The sequence below is a fragment of the Pantherophis guttatus genome, chromosome 9 (genome assembly GCF_059756535.1).
Source record: "Pantherophis guttatus breed Tessera chromosome 9, ASM5975653v1, whole genome shotgun sequence".
NCBI lineage: Eukaryota > Metazoa > Chordata > Lepidosauria > Squamata > Colubridae > Pantherophis > Pantherophis guttatus.
The window spans coordinates 31,333,441-31,352,912 of NC_142071.1; the positions used below are offsets into that span (position 1 = coordinate 31,333,441).

At 47.4% G+C, this 19,472-nt stretch overlaps 1 protein-coding gene across 2 annotated transcripts in view; it reads right to left on the bottom strand.

Moving 5' to 3' along the window:
* The window catches only part of ZBTB16 (zinc finger and BTB domain containing 16), a 135,283-nt gene that overhangs the window by 48,041 nt on the left and 67,770 nt on the right, over window positions 1–19,472 (bottom strand). Inside the window, exon 4 of one of the 2 annotated variants that reach the window (XM_060695018.2) lies at window positions 2,603–2,686. In XM_060695018.2, the coding sequence (XP_060551001.1) occupies window positions 2,603–2,686 (84 nt within the window). Of the gene's footprint in view, window positions 1–2,602; window positions 2,690–19,472 lie in introns of both variants that reach the window. The other variant, XM_060695017.2, reaches the window with a different exon arrangement.

Genomic DNA, 19,472 nt, shown 5'->3' on the forward strand with positions numbered 1-19,472 from the left:
AGACAGATTAAAACCCCAATCAATTTAAAACAGATTTAAATTTTGAAAATTAAAAGATATTGAAAATATTAAAATATTAAAATTGTTTAAAAATTGTTTAAAAAGAGGGAGAAAGTTCTTTTCTATGTCTAGACTATGTCTAGTCTTATGAAAAGAAGGACCAGGGATGACATGATAACAGTTTTCCGATATCTCAGGGGCTGCCCCAAAGAAGAGGGAGTCAAGCTATTCTCCAAAGCACCTGAAGGCAAGACAAGAAGTAACGGGTGGAAACTCATCAAGGAGAGAAACTGGAACTAAGGAGGAATTTCCTGATGGTTAGAACAATTCACCAGTGGAACCACTTGCCTCCAGAAGTTGTAAATGCTCCAACACTGGAAGTTTTTAAGATGATGTTGGATAACCATTTGAACCGTCTGAAGCAGTGTAGGGTTTCCTGCCTAAGCAGGGGGTTGGACTAGAAGACCTCCAAGGTCCCTTCCAGTGGTCTATTGCTGACCATCCTGGTCCTCGTTGGAAAAACCAGGCGCAGGAGAACATCTATCATCTTAACGCTTCAGCTCTCAGGTGTAAACATCCCATCCTTAATGACCTGCGTGGCTTGATCAGTACTAAACAGATTTGCTTGCCTTAATACAGTCCAGGAGGAATTGTATTGGGGAATTCCCTCATGGTTCTCAGAAGCCGAGTTCATACGCCATGCAAAGTTGCAGCTTGTTTAATCGGAGGTTATTGTGAAAGTTACTGCGCTAAGCCACATATTTAGGTTTACCTCTCGCAGCGTATGGAGCCACATAATCCTCTAAGCCAGCGGTGAGGGACCATGAGCCTTTTACAACTTGTGGACTTCAACTCCCAGAATTCCTGGGCCAGCAAACAGCCATGGCTCCCCCATCCCTGCTCTATGCCAACATCAACCAAGCCCCTCGGGTGTGACAGCAAAGGACTTGGGTGCTCCTCAGTGGTGAAATCCAATTTTTTTTACTACCGGTGCTGTGGGCGTGGCTTGGTGGGCGTGGTGTGGCTTGGTGGGGATGGCAGGGGAAGGATACTACAAAATCTCCATTTCCACCCCACTCCAGGGGAAGGAAATTGCAAAATCCCCATTCCCTCCCCACTCTGGGACCAGCCAGAGGTGGTATTTGCCGATTCTCCGAACTGCTCAAAATTTCCGCTACGGGTTCTCCAGAACCTGTCAGAACCTGATGGATTTCACCCCTGGTGCTCCCCATAGGTTTGTGGGCTGATAAAATGTTTGACTAGACTATTGGATCCTAAAATGGGTCAGCTGGATGAAACCAGTGGCTACAAGGCCAGGATTTGCCTCTCATCTTCCCCTTGGTTCCCTAATGGTGGTTGATAACCTAAGAAAGGATGCCCACTTTCATTTCCCTGAGAACCTTCTCCTACAACCTCGCTCAAAAAATCTGGAGAGGACATCTCCCCTCCTTTTCTGCTTTTGAGTAGCAGAAATCCACCAAGGTTGTTTTCTCTTCCAGGTTCTCAGCTTAGCTTGCAGGTCCTTCAGTTGCCCGAATATTAAAGGCAAGAAGTCTTCACAATGGAGTAACAGGATCTTTTCCTCATGTTTTGGAAACAACTGTCCCATCCCGGGATGCAGACATACCAGCTGGGGATTAGAGTCACTGAAAACTTCTAGAAGGATCTCAGTTGCTACACCTCTCCTGGAGGGGTCACAGTCGCACAGATTCTGGGATCTACATGATGGTGAGCACCAGCCCAGAACCTCAGCTGCCCTCTGGGACACCCAGTTCAAAGCATCTCTTGTTTCATACTGTATGTAATGACAACTTGATCATTTCTCCTTGCTGTGGAGCAATCGTCCCTGTCTCCTGGTGGGAACGCCTGCTGATCAGGCACATCACAGCTCAGGTGAACCCAATTAAATCAGGCATTGATCAAATCAGAAATGGGGCAACCAGTGTTGAGCAACAGCTGTTGAGCAAAGTGCTGATTGGCACATTTCATAGCCCTCCTCACCTCGCCCTGCCTCTCCAAAGTGGGGCCAAGCAGCCTCACCCAATTGGAAAATTATTGATGATCTACTGGACTGTTGCAACGTCTCACATAACACCCACACCGATTTTGCTAGTGGTGGAACCAGTCCAGAAAGTTATCTTTTCCAACAGGAGTTTCTACTCCCTAGTTGTAGATGTTTTACATTCACTAGACCTATCTGTTTCTATTTATAGACTGCATAACTGATCAAGATCAGCCTTCCCAACTGGTGTCTTCTACATGGTTATCAAACATGGACAATCTGGGACCTTTAGTCCCAGTGATTCTGGAGTCACCATGAATATAGATCTTCCAGTTCCTTTCCTGGCCAAGCTCAGACTGTGAAATGTTGAGGAGAAACTGGGCACGAGAGAACTAGACTTTCTCTTCAAGGTTAAGACCTCTCATTTCCTTCAACGTCAGAACATACTAGTCAAACATTGGTTGAATGGTCCATTATACAGACACTGCCAGTTCAAGAAAAAGGCCCCGTTTAGGAAGAAGTGCCACCAAACCATCTCTAAGAGGACATTATCTCCAAAGCTGAGGAATTTGGACAAGCCCAACCCCAAAGGAGACTTACCAGTGTGGGTCTGCCTGTGACTTTCCAGAGCATCTTCCTTAGAGAATTGTGCACCACAATGATCGCAGAGAAAGGCTTTGGCACCTGCTGTAAGGAAAGAGGAAGAGAGAGAGGGGGAAAAAATTTACGTTAATATCAAGAAGCCCTGACAAATCATTACAGCAGTCACTAAACTGATTCTGAGACACTGAATTGCGCTCGGCACAGCGACCACAAATTGAGAGATCCCAAAGTAGAGTTGTCCATATCCAGGGCAAAAATTACTTTTTAACTGGAATGAATCCATGATCTTCACTCAAATATACATGTTTCCTCTTTCAAGGCATATCACGCTCCTATTCCATCAATATTTGGGGACATTATTGCATTAACATCCCAACTATCAAATATACAGTCCAGAGAAAACTGTACGTAGAGTTGTCAAGAGATCTGAACGGATCCCTGATATCCGAGAAGGTTCTTATTTTTGTACTTTTTTTCATTTCTGTGGGTTATGGAGATTTGCAAGATTGGTTGTTTTTTTTCAAGCTATCCCAGTATTAAAACCACATTTTAAAATTATTCAGTGGTTGGATCTGTGCTAAGAGCAAGCACCCCACTGCCATCACCAAACTAACCCCCGAATCAGGCTACCGACAAGCTCTGATTTATATGTTTTTGTGGCATTTTATTGGGGTTTTGGAATAAATGAAAATCTAAAGATATAAGCCATATACTGATATAGATCTATATATAGATAGATCTATAGAAAGATAGGAAGATAGAGAGAGATAGAAATAGAGTATCTATTATATGGCAGATGCTGGGAGTGAATTAGATGGTTTTACTCTCAGCAGATCTCAAGCTGAACAACTGTCAGCAGGAACAAAGTCCTGGGGATCTTCCCTGAAAACGACCCCTCCTACATTTTGACAGATACATGATGTAATTGCATGACCATTTCAAAGAGGGCTGGGAGGGCCACCACCCTTGCATGGAGAGTTACTTGGAACATCTGGAGAAGTTCTACGATTAAGAAAAGGAAGAGAGATGTTCCCCAGCTGCCTTGTACATCTCCAAAGTGTATTTGACTTCCTCTTCTCTTTTCTCCAGAACTTTTACTTAAAAATAAAATAGGGGAGAAATACAGGATTGGAACTCTGCTTTCCACCACGTGCAGGTAGATCAATGGTGCTGATGTGAAGGGATCCATTCAGTCCAGGTTCCTAGTCGGTGCTCTAATTTCCTTCGTTCTGATGGCCTCCAGTCCTTGAAAAGGACCTCAAGATGGCAGCTGAGAAAGGCGAGGTGGAACCTCTTGTGCTCCTAAGAGCAACTCCCGACCCAACATCAGCAGAGCAACAAGGAGAAGATGGCATTGGCCCTTCCCTTCATGGAGATGGTGGCTCCAGAAGCAGCTGAATCCTCAGGAGATCATTCAATCCTTTGCATCAAATGGATCTGGCAATGCTGCTCTTGGCTGCTTTCCTACAGTGAGCTAAACTCGGGACCGAGGGATCCAGAAGATCCCTTTCCCGTCTACCTTACACACAGAGGCAGAAATTCAGTTGACTTAGAAATGGTCAGTGCTTACTACAGATAGTCCCCGACTTACGATTGCAATTGAGCCCAAGTCGCTAAGTGAGAAATTTGTTAAAGTGAGTTTTGCCCCCATTTATGACTTTTCTCGCCACTAAGTGAATCACCGCAGTTCTTAAATGAGTAACACGGTTGTTAAGTGAATCTGGTTTCCTCCATTGACTTTGCTTGCTCACCACGGCAACTGTCATAAATGCGAATCAGTTGTCCAACCTCCAAATGTAGATCACGTGACTGTGGGGACCCTGCAATGGTCGTAAGGGTGAAAAATGGTCATAAATCTCTTTTCTCAGTGCCATTGCAGCTACGAATGGCCACTGAATTGTTGTAAGTCAAGGACTGCCTGCATTCCACTCCACAAAGATCCCTGAATGGACACAATGAATCATCAAAAATATAAGACTCCCCAAAATGCAATTAGTCCCATCACCCAAACATCCCAGTAGTGGCCAAAATTGTGGAAACCTTTTGACGGAAAGTGTATTTTCTAAAACTAGGTCATAACACTGCTGGGGTTTTTTTTTTTTGGAGTAGTACCATAAAATTATATATCAACGGAAAGATAATTTAATCAAGAATGTAATGCGATAACTTTTATGAAGGGTTTGCTATTAGAATAGCCGTTACATAATAAAGAAGAAAAGTGAAACAGGTAGAAAAAACAAGATATGCAAAAATGATCACCATGTCAGTTAATCCTTCGTTGGGTAACCTTTAGCATGAATTACGGCCTTACAACGTCTTCCCATGGAGTGAACCAAGTCTTTGAGTTCTGCAGCTGCTATCATGTGAAACCAAGATTGAAGGATGGCTTCTATTAACTGGGTTTTATTGCTGGGTCGCTTCTGACTAACCAGTTTCTTTAGTCGGCTCCATAGAATTTTCAATTGGGTTAAGGTAATCTGGGCTATTCCCAGGCCATCCCAGCAGTGGAATAGGATTCTCTTGAAACAGCAAAAGGAAAAAAAAAAGTGGTGTTATTAGCCATCAAACCTCAAAAACACACTTTCCACAATTTTGGCCACTACTGTATAATGGTGCTGCTACGGACAGGCTCAGATGCCTTTCCAGAAAACAAAAGAGCCAGAAGAGCAGAAAAAAAATTCACCTGAACTGGAATGGCAGAGAACTTTATGGGCTGCCTAGGCCAATCCTAACATCCAAGTTTTGTGGATTGAAGGAGAAGCCACGCACATACACAACACAGAAGTCGGAAACACCACGCAGGAGAACTGAACACCAATGGAGCTTGCTCCCAGGAAGTTCGTTCTGTACTTGGGAATGGCCTCAACAGAGCATCTCCAGGCCCTTCGGAAGAGGAGGACACGGCCTCCTAAGCCTCTTAAGTCCAGGAGGAAAGCAGGCAAGCTACCTAACTGGCACAGAAGGCAGATGCCAGGGCTAAAAAGAAATTAAAAGGCAGTGCCAGGCCAGGGGAAAGCGTGGAGGGCTCCACGTGGCGTGGTTAGCTTGTCAGTCTGCCGCCATCTGGTCTTCGGGGTACCTGAAATACTCCGGGCACGGGGGCCAAAAATGCCCATCCTCCCTTTTTGTGGAATTACTGGCACAACCGCTTGGGAGAGCTGGCTGAGCTCGACGGATAGGATCCAGCAAAGCAGATATGGGATTATCTGGGCAGTGTGAGTTTCAATGTGGACACAAAGTCTTCTCTTTTGCAAATAAAAGAAGGAGAGAAAAAAAAAAAGAAAGAAAGAAAGGTAATGCAAAACAAACCCAGCGTTTCCAGCGAGAACGAAGAGGCTTCAACATCCTGATTATGTCAGCGTGGTAAGCAGTCTTGTTTTTCCGTGCCTTCCAACGCTCCCCTAATGATCACAACACGCCGTCAGCACACAAAAGGCTCGAGACAACGGCAGCGACACTATCAGATAAGAACGACACACCAGACCGAAAGATAATTTCCACAACCAGCGTTAAGGTGTGGCATTTGTGGGATTTCTTAGAAAATGCATAGCAAGGCAGGAGGCGACTGTTCGCTTGGCAGGGCCCCGGTTATCACAAGGGGAAGGAGCACGCGGGGCCTCTGCACAGCCCTTGGGGAGAAGAATGAAGAAGCCCTTGGAGAGACTCGGCCAAAGTGATGAACTCAAGGGTTACACCTGGAAGTTTCGATTCACCGCTTCCAAGAGATGCTGAGACCCAGCCTTGAGGGACAGCCTGGTCTGAGGAAAGAAAGAAAGAAAGAAAGAAAGAAAGAAAGAAAGAAAGAAAGAAAGAAAGAAAGAAAGGAAGGAAGGAAGGAGGGAGAGAGGGAGGGAGGGGAAAGAAAGAAAAAAGAAAAAGAAAAAAGAAAGAAAGAAAGAAAAAAGAAAGAAAGAAAGGAGAGAGGGAGGGACGGAGGGAGGGAGGGGAAAGAAAGAAAAAAGAAAAAGAAAAAAGAAAGAAAGAAAAAAGAAAAAAGAAAGAAAGAAAGAAAGAAAGAAAGAAAGAAAGAAAGAAAGAAAGAAAGAAAGAAAGAAGCGAGGGAGGGAGGGAGGGAGGAAGAAGAAAGGACGAAAGGAAGAAAGAAAGGGGCAAGGGAGGGAGGAAAAAGAAAGAAAAAAGAAAAAGGAAAAAAGCAAGGAAGGAAGGAAGAAAGGAGCGAGGGAGGAAGAAGAAGAAAGGAAGAAAGAGAGAGAGAGAAAGAGAGAGAAAGTGGGGGCGATTTCATCTTTAAGGAAGGGATGGCTCTCCTAGAAGAACCCCAAGTTTGAGAAAGAGGGTGACTTCTCCCAGCAACAGCTGGAGGCCTACCACTCGGAGGCCCCCTTTTCTTTCCCTATAGAGCAGCTCCCGGTGCTCTTCCAGAAAACTGAAGCCTCGTTGGGCTAGACAGCCTCCAACACCAACCAGGCCATGCAGGCACTCTCATCCCCATCTGGCCAGCTGTGCCACAGGTTGGCCAAAGCTATTCCAGCAGGCACCGTTTCCCCGTGTCTTCAGCCAGGCGCTGAGAAACGTGGTGCACCGGCGAGAGTAGAGCGGATGGGGATGAGTTAATGTCACTGACTACGGATTGACTACAGAGAAGTTGGAGGTGGTTTTGGGGGGTCTGTTCCTCAGCTCCTTCCAGAGGCTGGCCGTGTGTGGACCTCTGCTGAAGACATAGCAGAAGAGAGTTAAGACCTCTAGAAGGCTTCTTCCTATACGATCCGTCCGTGGCAAAACGGAACCGAGCAGGGCCTGATGGGTTGCCTTATCCTTAGCCCTCCGTGCCTCGGTCGTCCCACCCCGGAGACCCTCCCAGGCGCCTGTCACGACCCTCCGAGCCCCACGGCAGGGTGGACCCCCAGAAGGGAGGAAAATAAAACAGATGCCCCTCGCTCCCCACCCCTTCCCCATCCCCGCCGGAGAATAATTCCCCTGCCTTTAAATTGCCTCAGTAACGGCTGGCTCAGAGGCAGAAAAATTTGGCAGCAGTGAAATTAAAAGTGATAAATTTTCTCGCCAAGCTTTGATCGATAATAAAGGCCTCATCTGTTAATCAATAAGACAGTCTGCCTGTTTACTGTGCATAAGCCGTTCCCGGCTGCTTTGGGGGGGGGGAGGAAACAGGAGGGGGGGGAGAGATGTCAAGTTTGCATTCAAAACAACTCAAGTGTACCTAAGCCAAATGGCCCGGCCCTCAAAAGAAAGCAGAATCCAGGGGGCTGGGGGAGTGGGGTGGGGGGAAGGCAGGGTCCTAACATCACAGGCCGGGTGTGGTGGTAGTGGGGGCACGTGGGGAGGGAAGGAGAAGGCAGGGCAAGGCTACAGGTGCTCCTGCTGGGCAAAGAGATGGGCAGCAGGGGTTGGTTTGCAAAATCGGGGCCCCACGAGGCAGCACAGACGTGCCCCATGGCTCTCTATCCAAGAAGCAAGAAGAGAGGAAGGGAACAGAGGAAGAACAAAGGGGGTCCTGCCTCTCCCCCCAACCCTCCCCCAGCCCTGTTGCTCAAATAATAAACACGGCTTCATTACCATCCTAATTAGAGAGGTCAGTTCGACTTGAGAAATCAGAGCTGCCCATCACACGGGTTTGAGGACTCTTTGGGAGATGTTTCGTTCCAGAAACTGGTCACGAAAGGGCAGCACGCAATGCCAGGGTGGAAGGGAAGGACCAGAAAGTTTCTCTGCAGCCCCCTTGAACCCCGCAGCTCTGCTCCCCTGCTGGGCTACCCCCAGAAACTCAGGGAGAAGAGGAAGCGACTCTGCACATGGGCAGAGGCAAGGAAGGAACGGGCTTTGCAAACCGAACTCTGGTCTGGGTTTGAAAGCAGCTTCCATAAAACAAGGTGTTTGGCTTGAGCAGGCATTCTTCAGCCCCTCAGGGGCCCCTGGGAAATTGGGGGTCAGGGCAGGGCCCAAGGCACGTGTTTCTGTGGGTATTTGTGCGTATCCGCAAGGGAGGGTTGTGTAGCAACACTTTCCGTCTTCTTCAGCGTTTCTGGCAGACGGATAAGGGTGGAACCCCAAAATTATGCTGTGCCAACTTCCATTATTTTAGCGATGAGTTTGGGGGTTAACATTTTATTTACTCCATGGGTAGACCTGGCATATCTTGGGTTACTGGTTAAGTGACCAGCAACATTAAACTCCAAAAGATCAATTAAAATTAAGATTCAAAATTAACTAAGCATTATCATGGGCAGATCCAGTATCCATGCCAAGTAACCACTGGTACCCAAACTGGTCTTTGGAAGTCAAGCTGGGAGTCCCAGGTGCCCATCAAGACTTACTCTTATGTAAACACAGGTAAAGGTAAAGGTTCCCCTTGCACATATGTGCTAGTCGTTCCTGACTCTAGGGGGCGGTGCTCATCTCCGTTTCAAAGCCGAAGAGCCAGCGCTGTCCGAAGACATCTCCGTGGTCATGTGGCCGGCATGACTCAATGCCAAAGGCGCACAGAACGCTGTTCCCTTCCCACCAAAGGTCCCTATTTTTCTACTTGCATTTTTTACCTGCTTTCGAACTGCTAGGTTGGCAGAAGCTGGGACAAGTCACGGGAGCTCACCCCATTACGCGGCACTAGGGATTCGAACCGTCAAACTGCCGACCTTTCGATCGACAAGCTCTGCGTCTTAGCCACTGAGCCACCACGTCCCTTATGTAAACATATACAGTACTAAATGTAGCCAGTTATTCATAGATGGCTCTAAAATGCTAAACAGGGAAGCAAATATTGAAGAAACATGCCTGATTTGCATTCGTGCTGCTAGTCCTGTGTAAGAACCCCCAGTATTTCAGTCCATGGGGAAGAGTCTGGGAAAGCTTCAGGCTCGAGTGAAGTCTACCAGCCTCCTTCACTGCCCTCTTCATCAAACCAACAACAAGAAGCAACAGTGGCCCAAGAGTTTATAAATGTCCTGGCTAAACTTGTCTACTGTCCAGAAGGAAGGGGGAAAGGACCAAGGAAGAGGAGAAGACACAAAAGAGGAGAAGACACGAAGCTCGGAGAAACCCAGATGGAGAACTTCAGCTTCAACACACGGGACGCACTTCTAAAAGGCAACTGGATTTGCTTGGTTATTTTCCTTGGAAACACTCGGCTTCTCATCCAAGAAGAACTTCTTCGGTTCAGAACTTCTGAAGAAGTGAAGAAGCTTCTTGGGTGAGAAGCAAAATGTTTTCAGGGGGAAAAACAAAACCAAACAAGACTGTCCAGTGGCCTTTTGGAAAAAGCACCTTTGGGACAAGCGTGACCTGGATGACTGAGAGTATCCATAGACACATGAGATGCGCTTGCCAGAGGGCAGAAATCTGTAGGTCAACTCCCAAACATCAACATATCGCCATCATCCAGTCCCGGAGGCTTCCAAGACCCAACCCAACCGGGACTTTCAAATAAACATCTTGAATGTTCCATCAAGATACGCAGGCTTGATTACATAAGGGAAGGACAGCGCGTACCCAGAGAGCTGACCCACAAAACACAGCGAGAACAATGAGTGCAGGCGGGGGCATCTTACGGCAGCCCGTACAGTCTTATTTACAGTACTCCCTTATCAGTCAGGGAACAGTGCGCGGCCTGCCAGTTTCCAAAGGCCAGGACTGGGTGTTCTCTCGCTCGCTCAAGTCCATGTGTACTGGGAGCAGAAACTGCTGCCTGCCCGCCAGCACACCACACACACACACACACAAACACACACCCCTTCCTGCCCGCCCCCTGTGCTAAATCAAATCAGAAAAACAAAATGTGAGACGGAGCCAGAAATCTTGCAATCTGCACAGGCATAAAAAGACCAGGGAAGTGTATGTGTGTGACTGTGTGTACACACACGCACACAAACACACACACACACACACACACACACATGAAGGCAGGGAGAGGAAAAGAGGAGCCAGGGAACACAGCGGCTGCATATGCAAATAGTTCAAGGTTAATTTTACTATGTGAGTCACCAGGAAAATGTCAGCCAGCTTCAGCGCTCATCATGACTCCGGAGTTTTCAGAAAAACAAGGGGAGAGATTTATTAAAAGCACAGAACACCGAGGACAGAACACTTGAAAAGTCATGCATTGGGGAGGGGTGGCTGGATTGAACCTCAAGCACACACACACACACACACACACACACTCATAACAAAGCCGAGCAGCGTTCACAGAAGCAGGACTTTGAAAAAGAAAACGACAACAAAAAACAACCCGGCACCACTTTGGGGAAGCTGCGGGCAGCTCAGGGAAAAGACAAAAGGAAGTATTTTTAGCAAGCTGCCTACAGTCGCAGCCGACTTCCTGATGGCTGACCCTGGAAGGACGGGACCCCGTGTGCTGCCAAGAATCTGCGATGTGTTGAAGGAGACGGATCACCCCAGATCCTCAGCAGATCCTCCCCCTTCCACAAGGTTGGCAAAAACAAGTGGTTTTTCCATACCACGAGGATTCAGCCGAGAGGTTGACCTGACCTTCGGGACAAGACCAAGTTCTTCAGTTGGCTCACCGGCTGCCCCTTTACCTTTGGCATGTGGGGCTGGGGTGGGGGTGGGTGGGAGGACAGGACAGGCCTTTTGACCTCTTCAGAAAAAAAAGCTCACAACAGAGATTTTGCATTTCCAAAAGTTTCCTCCTAGGCCAGGAAGGTCTGTCCTGGAAGAAGAGAATATTTGTGGAAAGGAGGGGTCCTTGGTGCTGTCTCACCTGGATTGCTTTCTTGAAGACATTTTATTACCCAACTAGGTAGCATCATCAGTGCTGCAAGGGAGTGGGATTTGCAGAGAGGAGGAGGAGGAGGAAGGAGGGGGAAGGAGGAGGAGGAGGAGGAGGAGGAGGAGGAGGAGGAGGAGGAGGAGGAGGAGGAGGAGGAGGACGACGACTATGGGGTCTTTGGTGCTCACTGAGCTTCGTTGTTTTTTTTGTAGGCCTTTCATAACCCAACTAGTTAGCTTCATCAGTGCTAGAAGGGAGCAGAGTTTGCTCTTTGTTTATATACAGTGGCTTCCACCATCAGTGATGGTGGGAGTGTTCCTGGTTCTTCCCCGATTAGGTGGTTTAATATTTGATCGTTCGTCTGCGTGTTGGTGGAACTAATTCCTGTCATTCTTTTCATCAAAGCAATTCCACTTAGGACAGAAAAGTGGGAGTGACGTATAGAAATCTCTGGAGCGACAGCATCCATTTTCTCTCCTCCTGAAAACGGTCCCCCATCTTTTGGAGGGAGGCCATTCTGATTTCAGCACCCAAGACGATGGAGACCCCACCTGGACACGGCCTTTCTGCTTTCCCCTGGGGAGGGGGGCAACCAGCTGAAGGAGATGCAAAGGGGGAGGACCAGGGCAGGAAGCAACGTCCCAGTTTCAGACCCAAATCCACCCAGCTCCATCTGCCAAACCTCCCTAGGAAAAAGGTTTGCACTTGGACTCTCACAAAACGTTCTCAGAGTTGTTTTGCATTTGTTTAAAGGGGGAAAAATAGATTCCCTTCTATCCCCCCCTGGGATTTGAGGCTGAAAAATGGAGAGGCAATTGATCAGCTGCTGCCTGTCTGCATCAACTCCTTTGAATAAAAGGCAGCCGCGAGTCTTCTTAAGACCGGTTTATACCTTCTGCAAAACATTCAGCGGGCCCACAAAATATGGAAACCCAGCGGGGCTGTGCCTAGACACCCCCCACTCCCTCCCTTCTTAATGCTCTCCAAACCCCAATTTTACTGGCTCGATGGAAGAGGCGAACCTACGCTCCTCAGAAGATTGTACTTCTGATGTTAGGAAGTAGTAAAAAATGTTCTAACCGGTTAAAAAGTGACACCTACCCAATTGCCTTTGGTGTGTGTAAGCCTTAACTGTCACACACTCACACACACACACACACACACACAGTTGGCATGCAAAGATCCCTCTCACTGATTTCCAACCCTTTGATTTCTCCTTCCCCTTCTTTCTCTCTCTCTAACTGAAGTGTGACATTGTACAGCACTACGGTGGATGTTTTGGAAAGGGAGATGTAAGGAGGCGCATCCAAACAACATCCTTGCGTGCACCCAAACGCCCCTCGTTGTCTCCTCGCTTGTCTCTTCCTCCTTTTAAGCCGCGTGAGAAATCTGTATGCGAAATCTGTTTCTTTCTTTATTTTTTGTTTTACTGCCTCCTTTCCTGAGCATTGTTAAACGGTACCTGCCAGGTAAAAAATGACATTCAAATTGCTGGCTGAGAAAGTGGAAAGATTTGGGCCGTTAGAGAGGAACCGAAAACACGGGTAACGCAGGGCAGGGCCAAGCGGTGAACTTCCGTGCAGCCATTTGCATGAGGAAGAGATGGGCTCAACCTGCTGGGCAGAATTGCTACCTCGTCAACCTCAAATTTATTTATTTATTTGCAACGGAGGAGTTGAGAGCATGACTAAAATATGTGGAAGACACTGCCAGGAGCAAGAGGCAGCCAAGTGCATCAAACACGTTCTCTTTTCAGCGAAGACTCGCTCGGTGATTTAAAAACAAAAATACTCCATCTAACATCCCCCTTTTTAACCCAGTCAATCTACTGTTATCAAGAATATCAACCAGGAACATCTGTTTAAACACTAAAGTGCCCTTGACGCTTTCCTTTCCTTTGCTTAGGTGTACAAATGCCACCAATAAACCTGTTGTCTCTTCCAGAGGGCTGGATAAATGATGGCCTATTAACTTTATAAACCTACTAATTCAATCATTTGACCATCCCTAACATTTTACGAGGTAGAGGAGAGAAAAGGAGCACATGAGGAGAAACAGAACGAGCTGGAGGAAGACCTCCTAATGTTGACATGACTAGGCGTTGAGAATTCAACTCTTTCCAGTTTGGTAAAAACAGAAGAATTTGAACCAAGGACTAAGGACTGTAATTTGTTCATTGTTCATGCTCTAGGACTCCTACAAAGGTATTGTTTCTCATGTATCACAAGAACATTTCTCTCTAGCCCTAGTACGAGATCTCCATGAAGAAGGCTAGTCCTTTCTTCATGGATGGTGGCAAGCCAGATGTTTGATATTTCCTGGCTTGGCCTGAGCTATTCTGACGTCCTTCATAACTATTAACTTTACTCATCTCCAATCTCTTGAGGTCATAGAGCCAGAAGAAGCTTCAACTCTCAAGAGGGCTGAAATCAGGAATAGCAGACAGACAACACCTCTCCTTGTTTAAGCCAATGAGCTTTTTCCTTGCAAGAAACAGATTGCCAAAGGCAGGATATGATCACATTTCCATGCCAACGATAACATCAGAAATATGTTTTCTAAACATTTTTTTTAAAAAAGGGGGTAATTTGGACCAGATGCTGGACAGTTTGTGAATCTGGGCATCTCAATTTCAGCTCCAGTATCTTAGAGTTGGGTCATCAACTGGAATGACGGGAATTGTTTTGTGAATGTGTGTTCCTTAAAGAGCTCTCCACGTTAAATTGAGTAATCATCTGAAAAAGATCCTCTCGCATAAAACCAACCGATTCAGACACCATGAAAATGAGCCAAAATTCTGTTGTATACTGCTTTGTGGGAGGTGGTTAGGATAAGATTGGTTAGATGGCAAGTTGGGCTGAAGGCCCCAAGAAACAGACACCAAATGCTCCTGGGGTCAGGCCACCTGGATGTTATTGTACCCTTTCCCCTCTTTGGGTGGGACTGATGGCTCTCTTTGTTCAACAGGCAGCGGTGCAGAACTGAGACCCTCATACTCTGGAGTCTGGGAGTGATTCACTACAAGTGGTTGGAAGTTATGAGGTCAGATAATTCCTGAGTGCAACTGGACTACCTTTACATGATCCTGACGTGTGATATCTCACTTTTTAACACATTCTCAACCAAGAATGGGGGTCAAGTCAGGACATTGCAGATTTGGGGAGGGGGCAGGTGGCAAGATGTGTGCAACCGGCATCCTGCCCTCACCTCAAATGAGCTCTGAGATACACCATGAATGTTCCAACTCTCTTTTCTCTGAAGGCCGCTCAACTTTCCTTGTTTGGGGTTTCTCTTTGAGGACAGGGTTGATATCTCCTTGGGTCTGAGCCCTGAAGAAGCTGGTATCAAATTCCAACAGTTAAGATGCCCCAAATCATTATTAATGCATCAGAAGGTTAATTTTGATGGACAATTTTAAAAGACGATTATGAAGTCAAGAAATGGTCTTCTAACTGATAGAAGAGATTTGAAGCTCAGGCGTGAACTGTGGGGTCCTAAGTCTCTTCTCACTTTCAATTCATTTATCAGTCTTCATTTCTCTCTCTCTCTTACCTTTGGCCTATCGGGGAGGGAGAGGCCACTCAAACGAGACTGGCCAATTTTTGGGTTCAAGGATAGGCTGTAGGAATCAACCAAGAGATGGAGAGAGGGAGAGAGAGAGAGAGAGAGAGAGAGAGAGAGAGAGAGAGAGAGAGAGAGAGAGAGAGAGAGAGAGAGAGAGAGAGATGTCAACCCACCTCTCTTCTGGACCAGGTAATGCCCAATGCAGACCTGCCACCCTGAATTTTTCCATAGTCTCCTCTACAGGTGAAACCCAGAGGAACCAAAGCTGGAGAAGGGCAGAAAAGGACCTTCTGTTCTGTTCTTCCTTTTCCATGTCTGAAAATAGCCTATAAGGAATAAATGAGAAGAGCTTCCTCCATAGATAAGCCAGGTGTGCTGAAGATTGCTGTTTGGCCCTCGATTGCGGGCCTCTTTCCAGTTGAGACTGGCACACCAGCTGCCCACCACAACCACCCACACTGGGCCAGATTGTCAGGAGGCCAAATCCTGTGCTGAGAGAGACCCCTGGACACAAGCTCTGGCCCCAAATGCACTTTGCTTGGCCCCTTTTTTGGGCGGGATCAAAGCAGGGGTGAAATCTACTTACCTTCCGTACTGGTTTGGAAGCGCATGCACAGAGGGTCAAAATAAAGTTATTTCTTGGTTAAAACCAGGAAATAACAATGTCCGGGCGGGTGGGCGGAGCCTCACTCTGCTACCGCTACCGGTTGTCCGAACCACGCTACCGGTTTGGCTGAGCTGGTCCGAACCGGTAGCATCTCACCCTTGGATCAAAGGCATGAATTGTGTGTGCAGACACATTGCGTCCCCTCCTTCTCTTCATCCCGCCTTTCCTGTCCCTTAACCGAGGATGGCTGTTTTGTGAACAGGGCCATATAACTGGCTCGGGTGTGAAGAGCCGCCTCCATCCTTCCCGGCTTACAAATGTATTTCGCCTGTTTACATCCAGAGAGACATGAAAAAGGGCAGTCACGTTTTTTGGCAGTCGCTGCCCATTCCTGAGTTATGGCCAGCCATGACCGCGAGATGCCTTCCCTCTCCAACCACAGTTTCATAACTCGCATATTTTCTGACGTTGCAATCCTCCAAAATTTCACAGGCACCCGACCTTCCCTCCCTCTCTCTCTCTGCTCGCCAGAGGACACCGTGTGCCATCATCGGTGACCCTAAAATGCGCCCCAGAAGATGATTCAGCCGGCGTCAAAAAACGGAGATGGGGGGGGGAGAAGGCCAGATGGAGAAGGGGAGAAAAGGTGGAGGTAACGAGACATTTGCAAAAGAAGAGGAAAATAAAAATTAAAATTAAAAAAAAAGTTGGCAAAAGCAAATTTATGCACTGCCGTCACTTTACTACCTAATTAATTCAGTCATTTCAAAAACAATTTTATTTATGTCCCATTTACCACATCAAAAGTGCAAAAAAAAAAAAGAAAAAGAAAAAAAAAAGAAACATTCTCCACACACTGATGCTAAAATAATACCTCAAGGCATCTATTTTTAATCAGTCTACACACACAAATATACACATACACAAAAAAATATCACACAAAGCCTAGGTTCTATAGAATCTCTCTCGGGCAGCCCACCAAACTCTGAAAGAGAGAGCGAGAGAGAGCGAAAGTCAGCCAAGTCTTCAGAGCACCCTTGCTGGCTGCCGAAAACGGCTTGTCAAAAAAAAAAAGAGGGGGGGGGGGAGAAAGCTGGGGAAGGAAGCAAAAGAGAGAAAAAAAAATAAAATAAAAAAAAAAAACCCCAAACCCAGAGAAATCCATAATGGCTCGAGGCTCTTCTCCAATCTATTTTCTGCTCAGCTGGTTTTAAATGAAGTTATTATGAGTCATTAAAACACCCGCAAGCTTGTGGAAGTCAGCCAATTACAATTTTAAATTTAGCCTGTTCTCTACCCCATTCCCTCGTTTTCTTCTTTTGCCCAGGAAAAAAAAAAAACGAAAGAAAGAAAAAAAAAAAAAAAAAGAAAGAGAGCCACTGGGTTTACTCTAGTTTTCTCCCTCCGCTCCCCCCTCGGAAAAAGTCTCCCCTCCTCACCGAATCTGGTCCAAGACCCATTTCCTTTGCCGTTGAACCTACAGAAGAGAATAATGCAGCTTCCAAAAGCCACAGACAGAAGCATATTAAGGGCAGCGGGAATGGGGAGGGGGGGGGCTTTGCTTTCTTTCTTTCTTCTTTTTTTAAAACCGATCACAAGGCAGATTTCTAAAGTGAACATCCCTGTCAATGTCTTATTTCCTTTTTTAAAACCACAAGGCAACGCTCTCGGCAGCATGATTTGAGCCCCCCCCCCCCCCCCGGCCTCCCACGCTTCGCTTTCTGGGTTACGGCCCCCACCACATCACCAGCTCTGCCGTTATCGCTGTTACGGATAGGGGGGATGTAGTTATTTTCATGCCTGTATGATTTCCCCCCCCCTTATTTTCATCTGTCATCTGACCAGTAAAATCTTAATGCAACTTTTTTTAAAATAAATAACATTTCTGAAACTAATTCATGAAGGGGAAAAGAAGGACAATTTTGGGTGTTCGTGCTTCTTTGAATTCTGCACCGGGGGTCTCACCGCCAAGCCATGTTGACACCCCCCCCATCATGCTCCTTATTTTCATGGGGCTGTTTTGAAGGGAACATTGTCCAACATGTGGAAAGCAAGCAGGTCAAAGGTACACTAGAGCAAGGGTCTCCAAACTTGGCAACTTTAAGACTTGTGGACTTCAACTCCCAGAATTCATGGATTCTGGGAGGTGAAGTCCACAAGTCTTAAAGTTGCCAAGTTTGGAGATCCCTATACTAGAGGAAGAGAGGGGGGAGGGAGAGAGGGAGGGGAAGGGAGGAGAGAGGGAGGGGGAGAGAGAGGGAGAAAGAGGGAGAGGGAGAGAGAGGGAGAGGGGGAGGTAGGGGGAGGGAAAGAGGAAGGGGGAGAGACATAGAGAGAGGGAGGGGGAGGGAGAAAGAGAGGGAGGGAGAGGAAGAGGGGGGAGGGAGAGGGCAAGAGGAAGGGGGGAGAGACATAGAAGGAGAGAGAGAGGGAGGGGGAGGGAGAGGGAGAAGAGAGGGAGGGGGGAGAGAGAGAGTGCTTTGGGGAAGACTGAAGATCTGTCCATCCATAAAGCATCCTGGGCTATCTCCCCACTGAGCAGGCCTTATCCATAGCATCCTTTTACGAAGCCCCCTCAAAATAAACTGGGAGTCACTCATTTTCCAAAGGACTCAGTACCATGGAGGCAACATTTGAAGTCTCCGTGGAAGGACCAAAGGCCACAGCAGAACATCTACATGGCCTACTGGATGCTTGGTTCAACCTTCAGCATCTCCAGGCTAAATCAGCGTTTCTCAAACTTGGCAACTTGGAAGATGTGTGGACTTCAACTTCCAGAATTCTCCAAGCTGGCAAGTGTCTTCAAGCTGCCAAGGCTGAGAATCCCTGGTCTGAGGGATCAGACAGCCAAAGATTCCAGGTGTGATCTCACCGAAGGACCACTAGATACATTCAGACGGTACATTTGTGCACATCTGTTCCTGTCCTACGGCAAGATGATATGGTCCTTGTGACCTGGAGCAAGAATCATCAAAGCTGCCTCATGTTCCAATGCTTGGCCCAGCCTGTGGTTCCCGGAGAAGACTATGGAGGTGAGGAAGGCTACGGCCAACCAGGGTGGATTCCTGGTTCTTGGTTCCTTGCGCTGCAGATGAAAAGAAGCAGAGCACCTTTCCTCCTGGACCACAGATGGTTGAAGCTTCTGCTCCACACCAGGCCTTGCTTGCCATGTTCAAGGCTCACCTGACCAGGCTCCTAGGTGGACCTAAACTTCCTCACCAGGGTGGGCAAGCAGTGTTCCTGTGGGTCTGCTTGTGTGTAGAAGGATTTGCACCATGCACCACATCAAGGTATCAATCCAACCTCTTGCCAACAACCTCTTGACAAACACGAGTGGGGCGCACAAATGCCTTTCTCCGTCTTGCACACCAGGCCTCTCTAAAGGAGACTCTTAAATCCCAAAATCCAGCCAGCCTCTCCCTGCAAAATGCCACACTGCATTGGAAGAGCCATCAGAGGGTCACACTGACACATACCCCCCACCCAAAAAAAGGGACGGAGAAGAAGCACGGAAAGAACAAAATCTTGATCTCTCCCTCTCTGACACCTCCCCCCATCATTTGAGACCCCAAACCCCACCTCTGCTCCCCCAAAAGTGCAAGAGGGAAGCCACGGTGTCCTCTTTCCTGCCCCTGCCCCAGAAAACCCTGTTCTGTCTCCGAGGGTGCGAGCTCGGGAGGGAGAGCGTGACACCCCTTATCCAAAATTCAACAGCCTGTGTTCCGTTCCAGAAGGCACGCGGTGTACTGTACGGCCTATAAAACTCCCCAACAGCCTCCAGACACTCTGCAATCGTCCTCCATCAAAACACTTTGCCTTGCATACAAAAATAAAATACAGTGCTGAACGGAATACACAATCAGCCCATTACAGTACGGAGAGCGGCTCCTTAGCAACGCGGGGGCCTTTACAGCGGAGACGCTCGACAGGAAGCAGAAATCTGTCGAGCCTGTTGGCAAATGATAAACATTAGCAAGGGGTTGGGGGTTGTGCTT